The sequence below is a fragment of the Panthera onca genome, chromosome E1 (assembly GCF_046562875.1).
Source record: "Panthera onca isolate mPanOnc1 chromosome E1, mPanOnc1 haplotype 2, whole genome shotgun sequence".
Taxonomy (NCBI): Eukaryota; Metazoa; Chordata; class Mammalia; order Carnivora; family Felidae; genus Panthera; species Panthera onca.
The window spans coordinates 51,409,735-51,426,798 of record NC_138352.1 but is presented as its reverse complement, the minus strand read 5'-3'; the positions used below and the strand labels follow the sequence as shown (position 1 = coordinate 51,426,798).

Below are 17,064 nucleotides of genomic sequence, written 5' to 3'. Positions count from 1 at the left end.
GTCTTTAAAAAATTAAGAATGCTTTAAAGCTCAATGTTGTACTTACACAGTGACCAACCGGAGGCTCTCTTGGTTTCAAACACAAATTACTAGAAGAAAATCACCTTGAATTTCATTAATGCCATGTACCTAACTGGCATGTGGTGCTGCAGTACCGTTTTGGGTTTTTCCACAGTTAGGATAGATACAGATACTGCTTTTAGGAGCTGTGAACCGGTAGGAAACAAAGGTAGGAAATACGTATCTGTATATCAGTCTCTGCCCCTGGTTCCTGGCACAGAGCTCTTAAAACCTTTGTAACTTCCTAAGTGGTAAGAGCACCACAAGCACCTTATGTTCTCACGTTTGGTCTCTGACCCTGGATCCCGACAAAGAGCTCCTAAATCCTTTGGAATCTCCTGAGTGATAGGAGCATCTTTTGTTCTAATGAGGAGACTCTGGGTAGGCTCCTAGATGGCCTCAGGATGTGGGCCGGTCACTAGAAAGACCGGGCTAGGAGTAGAAGCTTACAACTTTCAGCCCCAGTCCCCATCCTCCAGGAGAGGGTATGGAGACTGACTTCATGATTGATCATGCCTGTACGATGAAGCATTCATCAGAATCTCAAAATACAGGCTTCCCCTGCCATCTAAAAGTAGATAAAACCATAACTATAACCTTAAAAAAGCTGAAGAGGCATAATGTGAGGAAGCAGTTAACATTCCCTAAAAGCAAAAATCCTTTTCTGATTTCGTTCTTAAGTGAAAAAACGTACTAACGCAGGCCTTTCGTAAAAGTAAAGTGGCATTAAGTCGACTTTTAGATGGCAAGAGAAATCTGTATATGGGATTCAGAGAGCTTCCAAGTTGGTGAGCATCTGGCAGTGCTGGGAGACGGATACGCCCAGAGAGGGTATGGAGGCTCTAGGTCCCTTCTCACAACCTCGCCTTACGTATCTTTTCATCTGGCTGTTCACCTGTATCCTTTATTATAACCTGTGTAATAAATGGGCAAATATTAAGTATTTGTTTTCCTGGGTGCTGTGAGCCATTCTACTGAATGGCTGGAATTACTGAACCCAAGAAGCAGGTCATGGGAACGCTGATTTAGAGCGTTCTGAGCTTCTGATTAGAGTCAGAAGCACAGGTAACAACCTAAAACTTTTGACTGGTATCTGAAGTGGGGGTAATCTCGTGGGACTGAGCCCTTAACTTGAGGGTGTGATGAACTCCAGGTAGACCACATCAGAAGTGAGCTGAATTTCAGATACCCAGCTGGTGTAAGAGAACTGCTTGATGTGTGGAAAACCTGCATATCTGGGGTCAGAAATATTATGTGGCGGTAGTGTGTGAGTAAAAGACAAACTATAAGAAAAGTGGTTTTCCTATAAGGGCTTAATTCAAAACCACATTAAAAAAATAAAATACTTTGCATTAGGAAAAGCAGGTTAAACCCCCACACTGAAATTATAATCCAGCTACTGAAAAAAGTAGCAAGAGTTTCATTTACAACAAGAGATGAATCAGATGAGCTAGATGATTTTTAAGACATTTTACAGTGTTGCGACATGATTTACGATTAATTAAAAGCGTTATTACATAATTCAGTGGTTTCCAACCTCAGAGACTGCCACGGAAGGGGAGAGCCCAGGATCAGGGGCCAAGGCTCTGGCCACCCCATCCCACTCTTGCTAGACCGACTGGTGCAGCTTCCTCTTATCCTACCTAGACTAAGGGAAAAGAGCAGTAATTCTGAAGCTTAAAAAAAAAAGAAAAAGTCTCACAACTACCAAACTTTCACCTAGACAAAATGAAAGATATTATTAGTAGACATATTTATAACAGTTGAGACTCAACTTCCATTGCTAATTATAAAAAATGCCAAACATCACTGTAACTGAGGGCCTGAGTATAAACCACTGCATAATTACAGCAATTACCAAAGAGGACCCAGTCCTATGCTGTACTTTGCAGACACTTCGTTCTCAGAAGCTGAAAGACAGTGGAAAAGAGAATTCCTCTCTTGAAATCCTGTGATTTTAGAACAAATCACAATCATACTTAAGTGCCAGAAAATATAAAGTGTTTGTTTACCTGTGATCCTTACTCCAGATGAGGGTGGGTTGTGTTAGCGAAGCAAGGTAGTCAGGGCCCTGACACTGCTCCCACCCCTAATTCTTGGTTCATTCAGAACAGCTCTGCTTCCATGTTACACACTGGAGGTTTCTTAAAATTATTTTTTTTTAAGTTGATTTATTTATTTTTGAGAGAGAGAGAGAGAGAGAGAGCGCGCGCATGTGAGTGCACGCTGGGGAGGGGCAGAGAGGGGGGGAAGAGAGAGAGAATCCTAAGCAGGCTCCATGCTGAGATCAGCTTGGGGCTCAATCTCAACAACTCTGAGGTCGTGACCTGTGCCGAAATCAAGTCAGATGCTTTACGGACTGAGCCACCCAGGTGCCAAGTAAAATTATGTTTGAAAAAGAATCTTCTAGGAGCAGGAAAAGGCCCCCAACCTGTGCTTCAGTTGGGGATAAGGCAGATGCAGAGTCTGGAGGAAGTGGGCCCTACTGATGAACCAGTGTTAGGGTGGGCGGTCTGACTCTTCGCAGACTAGAGGGCGGATGAAAAAAGGCAGGGCCTTGTGTTCCCAGCAGCTCCTGGCAACAGACTTTCTAAAGCCAAAGCCAGTGACTCTCCTTGGAGATCTAGAAAACTATTTTTTTTTTTTTCCTAATATTTATTTATTTTTTGAGAGACGGAGACAGAATATGAGCAGGGGGAAGGGCAGAGAGAGAGAGGGAGTCACAGATTCAGAAGCAGGCTCCAGGCTCCCAGCTGTCAGCACAGAGCCTGACGCGGGGCTTGAACTCAAGAACCATGAGATCATGATCTGAGCCGAAGCAGGATGTTTAACCGACTGAGCCACCCAGGCACCCCTAGAAAACTATTCTGGGGAAGAACCAGGAAGCATCAGCTCTAAAGGATAAAATCAACTGTAGCATGAGGTCTGACATAAACCAAATGGCTTCAAGTGAAGATGCTGGTTAAGGCAATAAAGCAAAGTCATTTGTACTAAAATACACTCATAAATTACCAGTATTAGTTGCTTTTCTACTTGGTGAGAAAAAGGCAGTAAAGAAAGACAAGTGGAATAAGAAGACAATGGGGGACAGATGCTTTACTTCTGAGCTAGAGACAGGAGCCTGCATGGTATCATTCATAATACAGTGAAGGCTAGCTGCTCTAACCTATATGATGGAACATTTTAATCTTAACAGCAAAGTTGAAAACAAAATCAATTTTGTTATTATAAAGGAGATTTTCTTATAAGGAACTTTAATATAGTATTATTCAAAGACATGGGCATGAAATAAAATATGCTTTAAAAAAAATACCTTGACTACTTACATAACACAGCTTTACATGGTTTATGACAGCAAAACAGGAAAAAACCGAAATATTAAAGACAGGAAAAGAGATAAAGACTATTCAGAAAGAGACAGCAAAGGTTCCAGGTATTTGGGATAAAAGAGTTATTATAACAGAACTTAATCTGATTTTGAGCTTCTGAAAAGCAGAAAGAAATATAGAGAGAAGAGTTAAACATTTGTTTTGCTGTTCTCTTTAATGTTGCTGTTGCCATGTATGTAATGTATTTCACAAAGTGACACTACTATCCACATTATGTAAAGCAAATTATCTACTTTACACCACGATAAAGTATCTAAGATTCTACTTAGCTTGGTTCAGAGGGTCAGCATGCCACCACATAAGGGCTGAACACTTATGCTTTCAGGAAAGGAAACTAGCAAATTAATGAACTCAAGCTTTATTTTATATTTCTACCACTGATTTCATTAGCTCAGGCTTGATCAAGATCCTTTATTGGCCGTGAACAAATAAAAATTCACTTGGGTTTCCACAGCAAGAACTCAAGGTCACTTGTCCACATGCTGTTATTTAAAAGTAAAGTGCTAACTTAACAAAATGTTCAGTATAAACAAAATTTCATTCATTCATTTTCCAAATTCTCTTTTCTTTTTGTACACAGTCAGTAGCAGATAGAACCTTTAAATACAAATTAAACTTGTAGAAAGGTACAAAAACGTATGGGAGAGAATCACAAATAATTGAATAAAAAGGAAGAGGATCAAAAGGAACGAACCTACTATCAGATAAAATTTTTAACATAATTCTGAATTACAACATATACTCTCTAAGAATCTACTTGCTAAAAAGAATATCCTGCAAAGGGGTTTCCACGATATATCATGTATTTCAGCCCACAATACTATGCTTCTAATAGTTCTTTTTTTGTTTTTCTGATTTTACCCTTGAGGACAAAACATAACTGGAAGAAAGATCCCTCCCTTTCTGAATTATCAGGTCAGATCACAAAGATTTAGGTAACATGCACGATGGATGCTTTGTGTTACACTGAACCACGTGACATTGCCAATACACATGATATACAAAACCAGCACTGGATATGGTTCAACTTAATATGAAAATTGGAGGAGACTAGTACTTTTCCCTATTCAAATAATTTCAAATTGTAATTTCTTTATAGGACGCGTTTACTTGTACAATCTCTACAAGTTATTACTAGGTACTAATAAGTATTATTTAAAAATTAGCACTTTTATGACAATGTCTAAAAAAAGAGATCTTCTAAAGGTAAGATGCTTAGGTGTTACTGTACCTTCAGATTTAAACAATGACAATGCATTTCAGTACAAGGTGAGAAATTCCATACTCACATGTTTAAAGCAGGTAACTGGAGCTGCTATAAAGCTATTGCTGTTGATGTAGTTACCCCAGCTGAAGCCTTCCATGGAGACTGCTGCTGAAAAAAAATAAATTTAGATCTATTACAATGCTCAAATCTTTTATTTATGAGAAAATGTGAAATGACATAAAACTAACGTATCATTTGGAGCACCTGGGTGGTTCAAGTGAGTTAACGGTCTCTTGGTTTTGGCTCAGGTCACAATCTCACGGAGAGATTGAGCCCCATGTTGGGTTCTGTGCGCAGCACAGAGCCTTCCTGGGATTGTTCTTTCTCCCTCTCTGTCTGCCCCTCCCCTGTTCTCTCTCTCTCTCAAAATAAATAAGTAAACTTAGAGAAAAAATAACATCATCTTGAAAGTTTTCTTTTCTCCTACAAAATTTTAAGAACTTTTCTAAATAAACATGAACTTTCACATAGATCATATTTGAAAACTAATATTAGCTTAAGTCTTCCATGTTCTAAGCAGCAAAGAACAGCTGAGCGCAGAACTGTTCAGAATAAGAAACACTACCATGGCTGCTTTTGGGTTTTTATTCCCATGTAGCTTTTACTGTGCATCTCAATGAGATTTCTTTCTTTCTTTTTTTTTTTTTTGAAGTGTTTTTTTGGGGGGCACCTGGGTGGCTCAGTTGGTTAACCATTTGACTCTTGATTTTGGCTCAGGTGATGATCTCAGGGTCATGAGATGGGAGTCCTACAAAGGGCTCTGTGCTGGGCATGGAGCTTACTTAAGATTCTTAAGATTCTTTCTCTCCCTTTCTCCATGTCTTTTTTATAAAGTTTTATAAAAGTTTATTTATTTATTTTTGAGAGCGAGCACAAGCGAACATGAGTGGGGGAGTAGCAGAAAGAGAAAGAGAGAAAGAGAGAGAGAGAGAGAGAGAGAGAGAGAGAGAGAGAGAGAATCCCAAGCAGGCTCTGCACTGTCAGCGGAGAGCACAACATAGGGCTTGAACCCACGAACCATGAGATCACAACCTGAGCTGAAATCAAGAGTCAGACACTTAACTGACTGAGCCACCCAGGCTTCCCCAAAATTTTAAGTAATCTCTACACCCAATGTGGGGGTCGAACTCATGATCCTGAGACGAATAGTTGCCACTCTTCTGACTAAGGCAGCCAGGTGCCCCTTTCAGTGAGATTTCTCTCCAGTATCTGCCACTAATACCTTACCTTCACTAGGGTTTTTCATTGCTTCAGTCCCTACTATACTTCCTTGCTTCTGCCTTCCTGTTAAGAATCTTCTATCAGGGGCCCTAGATGGCTTAGTCAGTTAAGTGTCCGGCTCTTGGCTTTGGCTCAGATCATATCTCGTGGTTTGTGAATTTGAGGCCCCTGGCAGGTGCCGCACTGACAGCACAAAGCCTGCTTGGGATTCTCGCTCTCTGCCCCTCCCCCACTTGTGCTCTCTCTCTCTCTCTCTCTCAAAATAAACTTAAAAAAATCATTAGAAATGATCCTTTCTCAATCTCTTCCTTTTATGACTCTCATCTCCCCACTTTTGAAGCCTGCTAAACGTCCTATCATTTTGCTTATTATCTTCATAATGCTCCCCACCAGCCACAGCATAGAAGTGGAACACAGAAAATAACCAAATAAAAAATGTTTTTGAAATTATTATTTAAAAAAAAATTTTTTTTGATGTTTATTTATTTTTGAGAGAGAGGGCTAGCGAGGAGGGGAAGGGCAGAGAGAGAGGAGAGAGAGAATCCCAAGCAGGCTCTGTGTTGTCAGCAAGGAGTCTGATGTGGGGATCGATCTCACAAACTCTGACATCGTGACCTAGGCTGAAAGCAAGAGCCAGACGCTCAACTGACTGTGCCACTCAGGCACCCCAGAATTATATTTTTATTTATTTTTGAGAGAGACAGGTGTGAGCAGGGGAGGGGCAGCGAGAGAGGGAGACACAGGATCTGAAACAGGCTCCAGGCTCTGAGCTGCTGGCACAGAGCCTGACGCAGGGCTCGAACTCACTAACCATGAGATCATGACCTGAGCCAAAGCTGGATGCGTAACCAACTGAGCCACCTAGGTGGCCCCCCAATAAAATACGTTAAGGATATTGCCACAAGCACTGTGAAACTGCCAACACAATTACTCTCTTCTAGAATTATTTGTGTATTTATTTATTTTTATGAAGTTTATTTGAAAGAGAGAGAGACAAGGCGAGCAGGGGTAAGGCAGAGAGAGAGAGACAGAGAGAGAGAGAGAGAGAGAGAGAATCCCAAGCAGGCTCTGAGCTGCCAGCGCAGAGCCTACTGTGGGGCTTGAACTCTGAAACCGTGAGGTCATGACCTGAGCCAAAATCAAGAGTTGGACGCTTAACCGACTAAGCCACCCAGGTACCCCTAGAATAAATTACTGAAACCAAAACCATCATCAGGAAGCCTAATGTCATAATGTACTAGTAGGACAGAGAAATAGCTTAGTTAACAAAATTCAAAATTTAAATGTTGACTAAAACTAGGCGAATCATTATCAAACATTTCACTTCTACTATATTCACCAATATTACCTGCTTTAGTCTTTGCTTGATTTTGCAAGGTAGCTTGATACTGAGCATATGCAGCTAGTTTAGCAACTAAAGGTTGTTTCTGAAGAACTTTTGCTTTCTTTGTTGGAGGCTTACCCTAAAACAAGAAGAGTTAAGTAAATAGGATTCTTTTTCATTCATCCCCCTCCACCGAAAAAATTAACTTGATCGCATACTACTCATTCTGCTTAAGTAAACATCAAGGGTTTAGAAAATTATTAAAGCAGAGGAAACATACAAGGAATTTTAACATGAGAACTGTTTTTTGGAGTTCTGCTACAATGTAGACATCTATTATGGGTAGCAGAGCTGGCACAGACTAAAACAGCAATATGCAAATTAATATGTTAATAAAAAATTATATCCCATAAGATGTTAAAATATAGGCTGTGGTGGATACTTGATTCCTTCTTATACTAGATAAAACCAGTGGTTATTCACTCATGCAGGTTGCCAAGCATTGCTATTTTTATGGTAAGAGAAGATAATTTTATGTTTAAAGAGCAAGTGACTGAGGTTTATACCTTTAGTGCTAACGCAAAAGATCAATGACAAAATGATCATGGGCCAAATTCACAGTGTGACAAACTGCCATCCATTTGGGTACAGACCACTGCTCAGGATCTTAGGTACTGTCTATCTGAAATATAGAAATACATCTAAGTGATGTATTTCCTTAATTTGGGGAATTTTTATAAATCCTTTCAGTGTTATGTAAGGATCACAATCAATTACAGGAGAATAAGAAAAATGTGATCACTCAAATAAAATATATTACAAAAATCAGTTAAATGCCCTTAAAAACACTGTTTATATGCTACAATAGTTAACAACTTAGTCAAATGGTCGAATCTCCATTTTGTATTGTAGGCATTGATGTACATTTAAAGAAAGATGATTTTCTTTTTATACCATGAACGTTTTCAAAAAGGTTAGTTGGATTAACCAAACACAATCGTTCAAGGTATCAAATAGGCTGCAATCAAAAGTACAAAGCAGATATGATGGAGAAGTAGAACCACAGGGTATATCATTTCCCCTCAAATGCTGCATTGATTCTACCTTGATGTTAACTCAAAAGGAAACCAGGGGGGAAAAATGGCTTCAATTTCTGTATATAACAAGGCGTTTATTATATTTATACTTATTTAGAAAAAGAGTGTTTTTAATTCACTTAAACAGTTTCATCGTTTACTTTGGATAGTATGCCTTGTCTATTATAATAGCTGTTCAATTTTACAGGCTGAACAAACTTTGGGGATCACGTATTTCTGAAAAAATGTGGGGTATAAAATGGTAACTGGCCAACTGGGTAGAAGTGGAGTGCAGTGAATCACAATCCAATGACAGATAAACAGTGAAAGCCATAGAAATAACAGATATAAAGAAGAAGAAGGTTTCTGTACCGTTACCTGAAGTCTGGCCAAAATGCTTGCCTTCTTGGAGTTTGACGAATAGCTTCTTGAACATGAAACACTACAGAAACGCTTTGTTTTGGAGTAAAAAGCATCTCGCACACCAACCATCCCACACATTTCGCAGGTAGCTAATTAAGAGAACAAAAACAATGGTGTTATTATGATCATATAATAAAACCAATTTTTATCTAACAGCTTAATAATTACTTAAGTGTTAATTTAAATATTTGCCTTCTAACAGAAAATTTCTTCTGTTATACAAACGACAGAAAAGCGCACACAAAAGTTAGAGAAAATACTGGTATGATGCCATGGCCACGGCTCCAGAGGGTCTGACCGCAGCTCAAGGTTTAACAGAGGGTCTAAGCCCACAAACAAATCAGATTCAACTTACATTTCCTTAGTGCTCACTGTGTGCCAGGCATTTTCCTATACATTAAGAGCTCCAGCCTTTGAAAGGATTATAAACAAAAGAGGAAAAGAAGTGCAATGCAGCTAAGGAGTAACACAAAGGGCAAGCTAAAAAGAGCCAAGTCTTGGAAAAATGTTAAGGGTCATACAAAGATTCTTTCAAGTTATGTTCAGAGGACAAGGAGGAAAGGAGAGGGTCAAAGCCTGAGGTAGGTGCTTGATTACTCACTGATAACAGAGGAAAACAAAACCCTATTAATGTGCCTCTTTTGTAAATTAGCATAATAGACAATGATCTGAAAGGCAGAATTAGAAGAAGGGTCACAAGAACTCAAGTTCAGAATAGGTAAACAGATATATACGTGGGACTGGGACTGCTAGGTCATGACAGTTCTATTTTTAATTTTTTGGGGAACTGCCATATGGTGTTCCATAACGGATATACCAATTTACATTCCCACCAGCAGTATATAAGAGTTCCCTTTTTTCCACATCCTTACCAACATTATCTCTTATCTTTTTTTTTTTAATTTTTTTTTTTTAACGTTTATTTATTTTTGAGACAGAGAGGGACAGAGCATGAACACGGGAGGGGCAGAGAGAGAGGGAGACACAGAATCTGAAACAGGCTCCAGGCTCTGAGCTGTCAGCACAGAGCCCGACGCGGGGCTCGAACTCATGGACCGTGAGATCATGACCTGAGCCGAAGTCGGACGCTTAACCCAGGTGCCCCTCTCTTATCTTTTTGATAATAGCAATCACAATAGGTGTAAGGTGGTATCTCATTGTGGTTTTGATGGGTATTTCCCTGATGATCAGTGTTGTGGAACACCTTTTCATGTACCTGTAGGCCAATTGTATGTCTTCTTAGGAAAAATGTCTACTCAGGTCTTTTTCACTTAGATTATTTGTTTTTTTGCTACTGAGTTGTAGGAGTTCTTTATCAGACATGGTTTGCAAATACTTTTTCCCATTCTGTAGGTTGGCTTTTCAATTTATTGTTTCCATTGCCGCGCAGACCTCTTTAGTTTGACGTAGGCCCATTTGTTTTTGTTCTCTTATCCAAGGAATCACTACAAGACCAGTGTCAAAAAGCTTTCTCCTATGTTTTCTTCTAGTTTTATATTTCTAGGTTTTACACTGAAGTCTAATCCATTTTTTAAATTCTTTTTGTTCTTTTTAAAGTTTATTTATTTTGAGAGAGAGGGGAGAGAGAATCCCAAGTAGGCTCTGCACTGTCAGCGCAGAGCCCAATGTGGGGCTCAAACCCACAAACCAGGAGATCATGAACTGAGCTGAAACCAAAAGTTGGCCCTTAACCAACTGAGCCACCCAGGTGCCCCTAAGTCTAATCCATTTTAAGTTAATTTTTGTTGAGTGGTGTAAGACAAGGATCCATTTTCATTCTTTTGCATGTACATATCCAGTTTTGCCAACACCCTTTATTAAAGGAAACTGTCCTTGCCCTATTCTGCATTCTTGGTGCCCTTGTCAAAAATTAGTTGACTGTAAATCAGTATCTTGAACAGATATCTGAATTCCCATGTTCACTCCAGCATTAGTCACAAGAGCCAAGAAAATGCAAACACTTAAATGTCCTTTGATAGCTGAATGGATGCATAAAGTGTGATATATATATACATATATGAAGTATTATTCATTGTAGTGGAATATTATGCATCCACAAAAAAGAAGGAAATCCTGGCACTGTGACAACACGGTTGAACCTGGAGGGCAGGGCATATGCTAAGTGAAATACTGTATGGGATCATTTTCATGTGGAATCCTTAATAAAAAAAAAAAAAAAAAAAAAAAAAAAAAAAAGCCGATTTCATAGAAACAGAAAATAGAATGGTGATTGCCAGGGATTGGGGGGAGGGGGACAGGTAGGTCAAAGAGTACGACATTTTAGTTATAAGAAGAGTAAATTATGAGACTCTAACATACAGCATGGTAACTACAGTTAATAATACTGTACTGCATACTAGGAAGTTGCTGAGAGTAGATACTGTGTTCTTCCCCACCACCCCAACACAAAGAGTTAACTATGTGAAACCATGGGTATTATTTATCTCAATCTTGGTAATCATCCCACAATGTATATCAAATCATCACACTGTACATGTTAAACATATGCAACTCTCTTTGTCAATTATTCCTGAGAAGAGTTAGGAAAAAACAATAAACAAAAAATAAAACACCAGAAAGTAACAGAGCGAAAAACTGCCGGAGTGGGCTCAAATCTCCACCCAAACAGTTAAACTTAGAAGGGCTTATAGTTTTAACCAGTACTTATAAATCTATTGAGAAATCATGAAAGAAAGGTACCACAGGATTAGAGATGAAGAAAGGGTGTTTAAGGAGAGAAAAAACTGAATGGTTTTCTGTTGAAAAAGTTACAGGGGTGCCTGGGTGGCTCAGTCGGTTGAGCATCCAATTCTTGATTTTGGCTCAGGTCACGACTTCAGGGTTCATGAGATGGAGCCCCTGCATTGAGTTCTGTGTGGATAGCACGGAGGCTACTTGGGTTTCTCTTTCTCTCTCTCTCTCTCTCTCTCTCTCTCTCTCTCTCTCTCTCTCTCTCTCTGCCCCAACCCTGCTGGCACACACGTCCTCTCTCTCTCAAAATAAATAAGCATTTAAAAAAAAGGAGGGGCTCCTGGGTGGCTCAGTCTGTTGAGCGTCCGACTTCGGCTCAGGTCAAGATCTCGCGGTCTGTGAGTTTGAGCCCCACGTCGGGCTCTGTGCTGACAGCTCAGAGCCTGGAGCCTGTTTCAGATTCTGTGTTTCCCTCTCTCTCTCTGCCCCTCCCCCGCTATTGCTCTGTCTCTCTCTGTCAAAAATAAGTAAGCATTAAAAAAAAAGTTTAAAAAAAAGGAGAAAGAGTTATAGAACAGATTAAAAAGGTCTGTGACCATCTAGCTAAAGAAGCTGTGACCCAAAGGGGATAGTGTATCTTTGGCTCCACCAGGGCAGGGACTATTCTATATTGTTTTATCTCTGTATCTCTAGTATTTAAAACAGAGCCTGGCACATATAAAGCTTCAATAAACCTTATTTCCTTTTGTTATAATATTACTGGACTGGTATAACTAAACCCTGGCAAGAGTAAACAATCGACCCTTGAACAACAGGGGTTTTGAACTGCATGGGTCCATCTATATGTGGGTTTTTTCCAATAAGAGATACAGTGTTGTCAATGTGTTTTCCCTCTTACATTTTCCTAAAAATATTTTTTCTTTACCTTACTCTATTGTAAGAATAGATTAAATAATACAAAAAACAAACAAAATATCATGTGTTAATCGACTATTAGTGTTACCAACAGTGGGCTATTAGTAATTAAGTTTTTGTTTATTTATTTTGAGAGAGAGAGAGAGAGAGAGAGAGAGAGAGAGAGAGAACCCCAAGGAGGTTCCACGCTCTGTGCTAACTCAAATGCCATGCTAGATCTCATGACTGTGAGATCATGACCTGAGCAGAAATCAAGGGTCAGACACCTTTCTAAAAAATATTTTTTATTTATTTTGAGATAGAGAGCACAAGCAAGGGAGGGGCAGAGAGAGAGGGAGAGAGAGAATCAGCACAGAGCCTGATACACGGCATGAACTTAGAAACCATAACTTGAGCTGAAATCAAGAGTTGGATGCTTAAAGGGCTGAGCCACCCAGGTGCCCCTAGTAATTAAGTTTTTGGGGAGTCAGAAGTTACACATAGATTTTCAACTGCATGGGAGATTGGCATTTCTAACCTATGTTGTTTGAGGGTCAACCATATATTAATAGGAGTTAATATGGGTTTAAAAAAAAAATTTTTTTTTTTAGGAGTTAAAACATTTGATAAAATCTCTCATGCAGCTTTGTCAATAAAGATTGAGAAATTTAAGGTCCTGATAAGTGAGTAGAAACTTTTTTTTTGTTTTTTTAATGTTTATTTATTTATTTATTTAGAGAGAGAGCAGGGGAGGGACAGAGAAAGAGGGAGACAGAGAATCCCAAGCAGGCCCAGCAGTGTCAGCACAGAGCCCAACGTGGGGCTCAAACCCATGAACCGTGAGATCATCACCTGTGCTGAACCCAAGACTCGGACTCTTAATCAGCTGAGCCACCCTGGGGTCCCAAGGAATTTTTTTTCTTTTAAAGTTTATTTATTTATTTACTTTTCAGTAATCTCTGCATGCAACTTGGGGCTTGAACTCACGACCCTGAGATCAAGAGGTGCACGCTCTTCCAAGTGAGTCAGCCAGGTGCCCCAATAATGGGAAGTATTTTGACACAGCCTACAAGATTCTGTACCAGGCCCTGTGCTGTTCAACTTTTTAAGACTAGAATACCTCCAGGGCATTATTATCAAATCTGCAAATGACATAAAACTAGAAGATTATGTAACACAACCTTCAATGTTAAATGAGAATTAGAAGTAAACAATTTCTAAGAAGATCAAAATTCAGTAAGAAAAAGGTTACATGGGATAAAGTTTTAAAAAATCCACTGCAGCTGGAAAGGGGCTGGAACTTAGCAGGTCTCAAAAGGAAAGCCCCCAGAAGATTCTTGTCTCCAGATCCAGAGCCTGTCCTGTTGCGGACTGAGGAGGTGCCTAATTCTCACCAGATACCTGCCACACTCAGGGACAGGCTTCCAGGACAGCACAGTGTGTAGCTCAACCAGTGTCCACAGGGGAAACCTCTGCAGCCACACCTGCTGTCCATCATCCTGGTGGACGGGCCCGGGGACGTCCACACCACTTTTCTGCCCTCAGACTGCATCAGCCAGGCCTCTTAACCTGGCTTTGGGCTGCTGAGGTTCTAGGACAGTTATTCCAGCACGGATCACCTCCACTCCATTTCCTTTCATCAAGAGAGCCATTAAGAGAAACGTACAGCTGATTTCATCTATTAGGTCCACCTATAGGCCCAACTTGGGAGTAAGCTTGAAATCGCTCCTGGGCCCTCTTCAGGGCCCAAATCGTTTTTCAATTTTTACAATCAGAATGTTATCATGGCAGACTCACTCCTGAATCTAAGTGGTATCAAACAAGGCTGGATCCTGTTCTCATTCAGTATTCCCAGGCATCCATGGTGTAACTGCAGCCCCAGCTGGAGTTTTTGGGGATACTTTCTCTTATCCTTGTCCTCCGGCCACCCTGCCTAGCAGGTACCCACATCCCAACCGTACAGACGGAAAAACAGGCTCAGTGAGTTAGAGGCCTGCCCAAAGCCAAAAACTTAACTCCAAATCTTCCTGATCCACCTTCTTTCCCCTCTTCCCTAGTCTCTGCGATGTCCTTGGAAATGACTTGTCTGGCTCCCAAGTGAAGTGGGAGCACGTCCTTCCACTTTTGCCAACAGGAAGCCTCTCTGCTGACGGCAAGTACCAGATGCCTGGACCCTGAAAGAGGCCCTCGGTGAACACTGACTGATTTAAAAATAAGCTTCAGACACTGCATGCCCAAAGACGGTTGTACCACCAGACCTTTCATCTCTCTGCAATGTTTCGTTTGGACAATCACTTACGTGCCTGCCACATCTGAATGGCTCAGCATGATTCCTTCAAAGTCCTACTTCCCAATCTTTGCTAGTACAGTTCCCTTCTTCCACAGGGTTCTCCCACAGCTTCCACCTTTGTCCTTCAAAGCCAGCTCAGATCTGCCTGCCCTGTGAAGCCCTCCCAGATTAGAATTCATCGCCTGCCCTTCATGTTCCCATAGCCCTTGCTCGTGCCTCTCCTAAGGTATTATTCAAATCAACCTCCTATCGTTTATTAAAAAATAAAAAGTCGGAGCATCTGCCTGGCTCAGTCGGTGCCGCACGTGACTCTTGATCTTGGGGTTGTGAGTCTGAGTCCCATGTTGGGTGTAGAAATTACTCACAAATAAAATATCTTTTAAAAAGTCAACTGCTAACAGACAAGACTGGTTTAACTGGTTTAGTGGTGAATCTGTAGTAAAGACTAAAGGGTTTCAGTTATACATGAAATCAGTATTACTTTCAAAAAAGTTAAAGCAACTCTGTGGCCTACCTGCTGCCCTAATTACACAGGTGACCAGCTGCCCTTATTACACAGGTGACTAGCCATTTGCCTGAGGTGCTTCCCAGGATATGGGATTTTCAATCCTAAAAACAGGACAGTCTTGGGCAAGTCATGTAAGCTGTCACTCCAGCACCATGAAATCTGAAGCATGCCCAGAGGAAAGTGAGCAGGCTATTGAGGAATTAAAATCATTGTCACACTATGACAGATCGCTGAAGCAATTAGGGTCACTTGGGACTGTTCTGGTGTGAACAGTTATCATCATAACAAGGATTAGAATTCTTCTCTGTACCTTTAAGAGGCAAAATTAAGACCCAAAGACAAAATTGAGAACAAGGATAATTTTGGTTCAATACAAAGAATAATCTGGTAATTAGAGATACCCTATCATTGGAAGTGTTAAAATAGAAAGCTTCATAATCTTATAAGGAATTTTTGTAGAGGAGAGAAACTCATTCTGCAAGTGTATCAGCTCTATAAGCCTGTGATCCTACACACTTTCAGTTACACTGGGATTTATTACCTAATTACTGAATTTACGTCCACATTGTGTTTCTCAATAGCCTTTTGTTTTTATTTTGCTCTACTTGCTTTCTGCCAGAACACGGCAGGTAGGCAAGATGGATCAAATGGGAATCTAGTGATCTCATCTACAACTGTAAGTTTCAGACCGCGTTTCTTTTTCCCTTGAAAAATTCCAAGGAAGGGAAATGAAAGAAGAAATGAAATCAGAACATATCCTCCAATAAGAAGCTGCCTAACAGTGAAAGGCGGAATACTCACCCATGCCAGATTTGCCATCCGGGTATGTGTAGACTTGTCCATTGTTTTTGATAATTGGGAGGTTAGAAGGTAAAGGAGCAACTTCTTCTTCACTCTCCTCGGAGCTGGAGCTGCTACTTGTGTCCTCACTGCAGCTATCATAACCGTCAAACATCCCGAAAGAGTCTCTTCTTTTCCTTTCAGGGCGTGAAGAATGTTCAGTCTTAAAAGTAGAAAAAATCAATAATACATGACACAGCACAGATACACAACCACCACCCCAAAGAATTTAGTTCAAATTGTGATGATATTTGGAAAACGAAGATCTAGCCCTGACAAATGATAATTTTACTTTGTAACAAAATGTTTGTTTCAAAATGGAGCCTTTCCTTTCTACAGGGTGCAAATTTATTAGCCACCATGTTAGCTAATAAGAATACCGATGACAACAATAAACACGGAACACAATCAGAGGATCACCATGCAATTCAAATTCAAATAGTAATTGCTATAAACTAGGTAGGTCACTTCTCTATAGAAAGAATCAGAGGGGTGCCTGGGTGGCTCAGTTGGTTAAGTGTCTTGGGTCATGATCTCACAGTTCGTGGGATCGAGCCCTGCACGAGGCTCTGTGCTGACAGCTCAGAGCCTGGAGCTTGCTTCACCCTCTGTGTCTCCCTCTCTCTCTGCTCCTCCCCCCCTTGCTCGTGCGCATTCTCATGCTCTCTCTCTCAAAAAAATGAACATCAAAAAAAATTTTTAAAAATTAGATGATTTTTTTAAGTTGTTGTGAAATACGCATAACAGATGGTTTCTTAATTTACCTTTCATCTCTAAAAGTGTAGATTTTTATTATAATTTAGAGCATCCAGGAAATATATAGATGCTTTTAAAAATCGCTGTGAATGGGGCGCCTGGGTGGCTCAGTCGGTTAAGCGTCCGACTTCGGCTCAGGTCACGATCTCGCGGTCTGTGAGTTCGAGCCCCACGTCGGGCTCTGGGCTGACGGCTCAGAGCCTGGAGCCTGCTTCTGATTCTGAGTCTCCCTCTCTCTCTGCCCCTCCCCTGTTCATGCTCTGTCTCTCTCTGTCTCAAAAATAAATAAACGTTAAAAAAAAAATTAAAAAAAAAAATCGGTGTG

General features: G+C 40.4%; 1 protein-coding gene across 18 annotated transcripts in view; it reads right to left on the bottom strand.

The window, feature by feature from the left end:
* Nucleotides 1-17,064, bottom strand: part of MBTD1 (mbt domain containing 1) — a 71,446-nt gene that overhangs the window by 26,990 nt on the left and 27,392 nt on the right. For 11 of the 18 annotated variants that reach the window (XM_060646429.3, XM_060646431.3, XM_060646430.3 and 8 more), the window contains 4 exons: nt 15,945-16,146; nt 8,710-8,849; nt 7,286-7,400; nt 4,739-4,824 (listed from right to left, as the gene is read on the bottom strand). In XM_060646429.3, coding sequence (XP_060502412.1) covers nt 4,739-4,824; nt 7,286-7,400; nt 8,710-8,849; nt 15,945-16,098 — 495 coding nt within the window. In that variant the 5' untranslated portion in view covers nt 16,099-16,146. Of the gene's footprint in view, nt 1-4,738; nt 4,825-7,285; nt 7,401-7,827; nt 7,944-8,709; nt 8,850-15,944; nt 16,147-17,064 lie in introns of those variants that run through there. The other 7 variants (XM_060646423.3, XM_060646434.3, XM_078437326.1 and 4 more) reach the window with 5 other exon arrangements.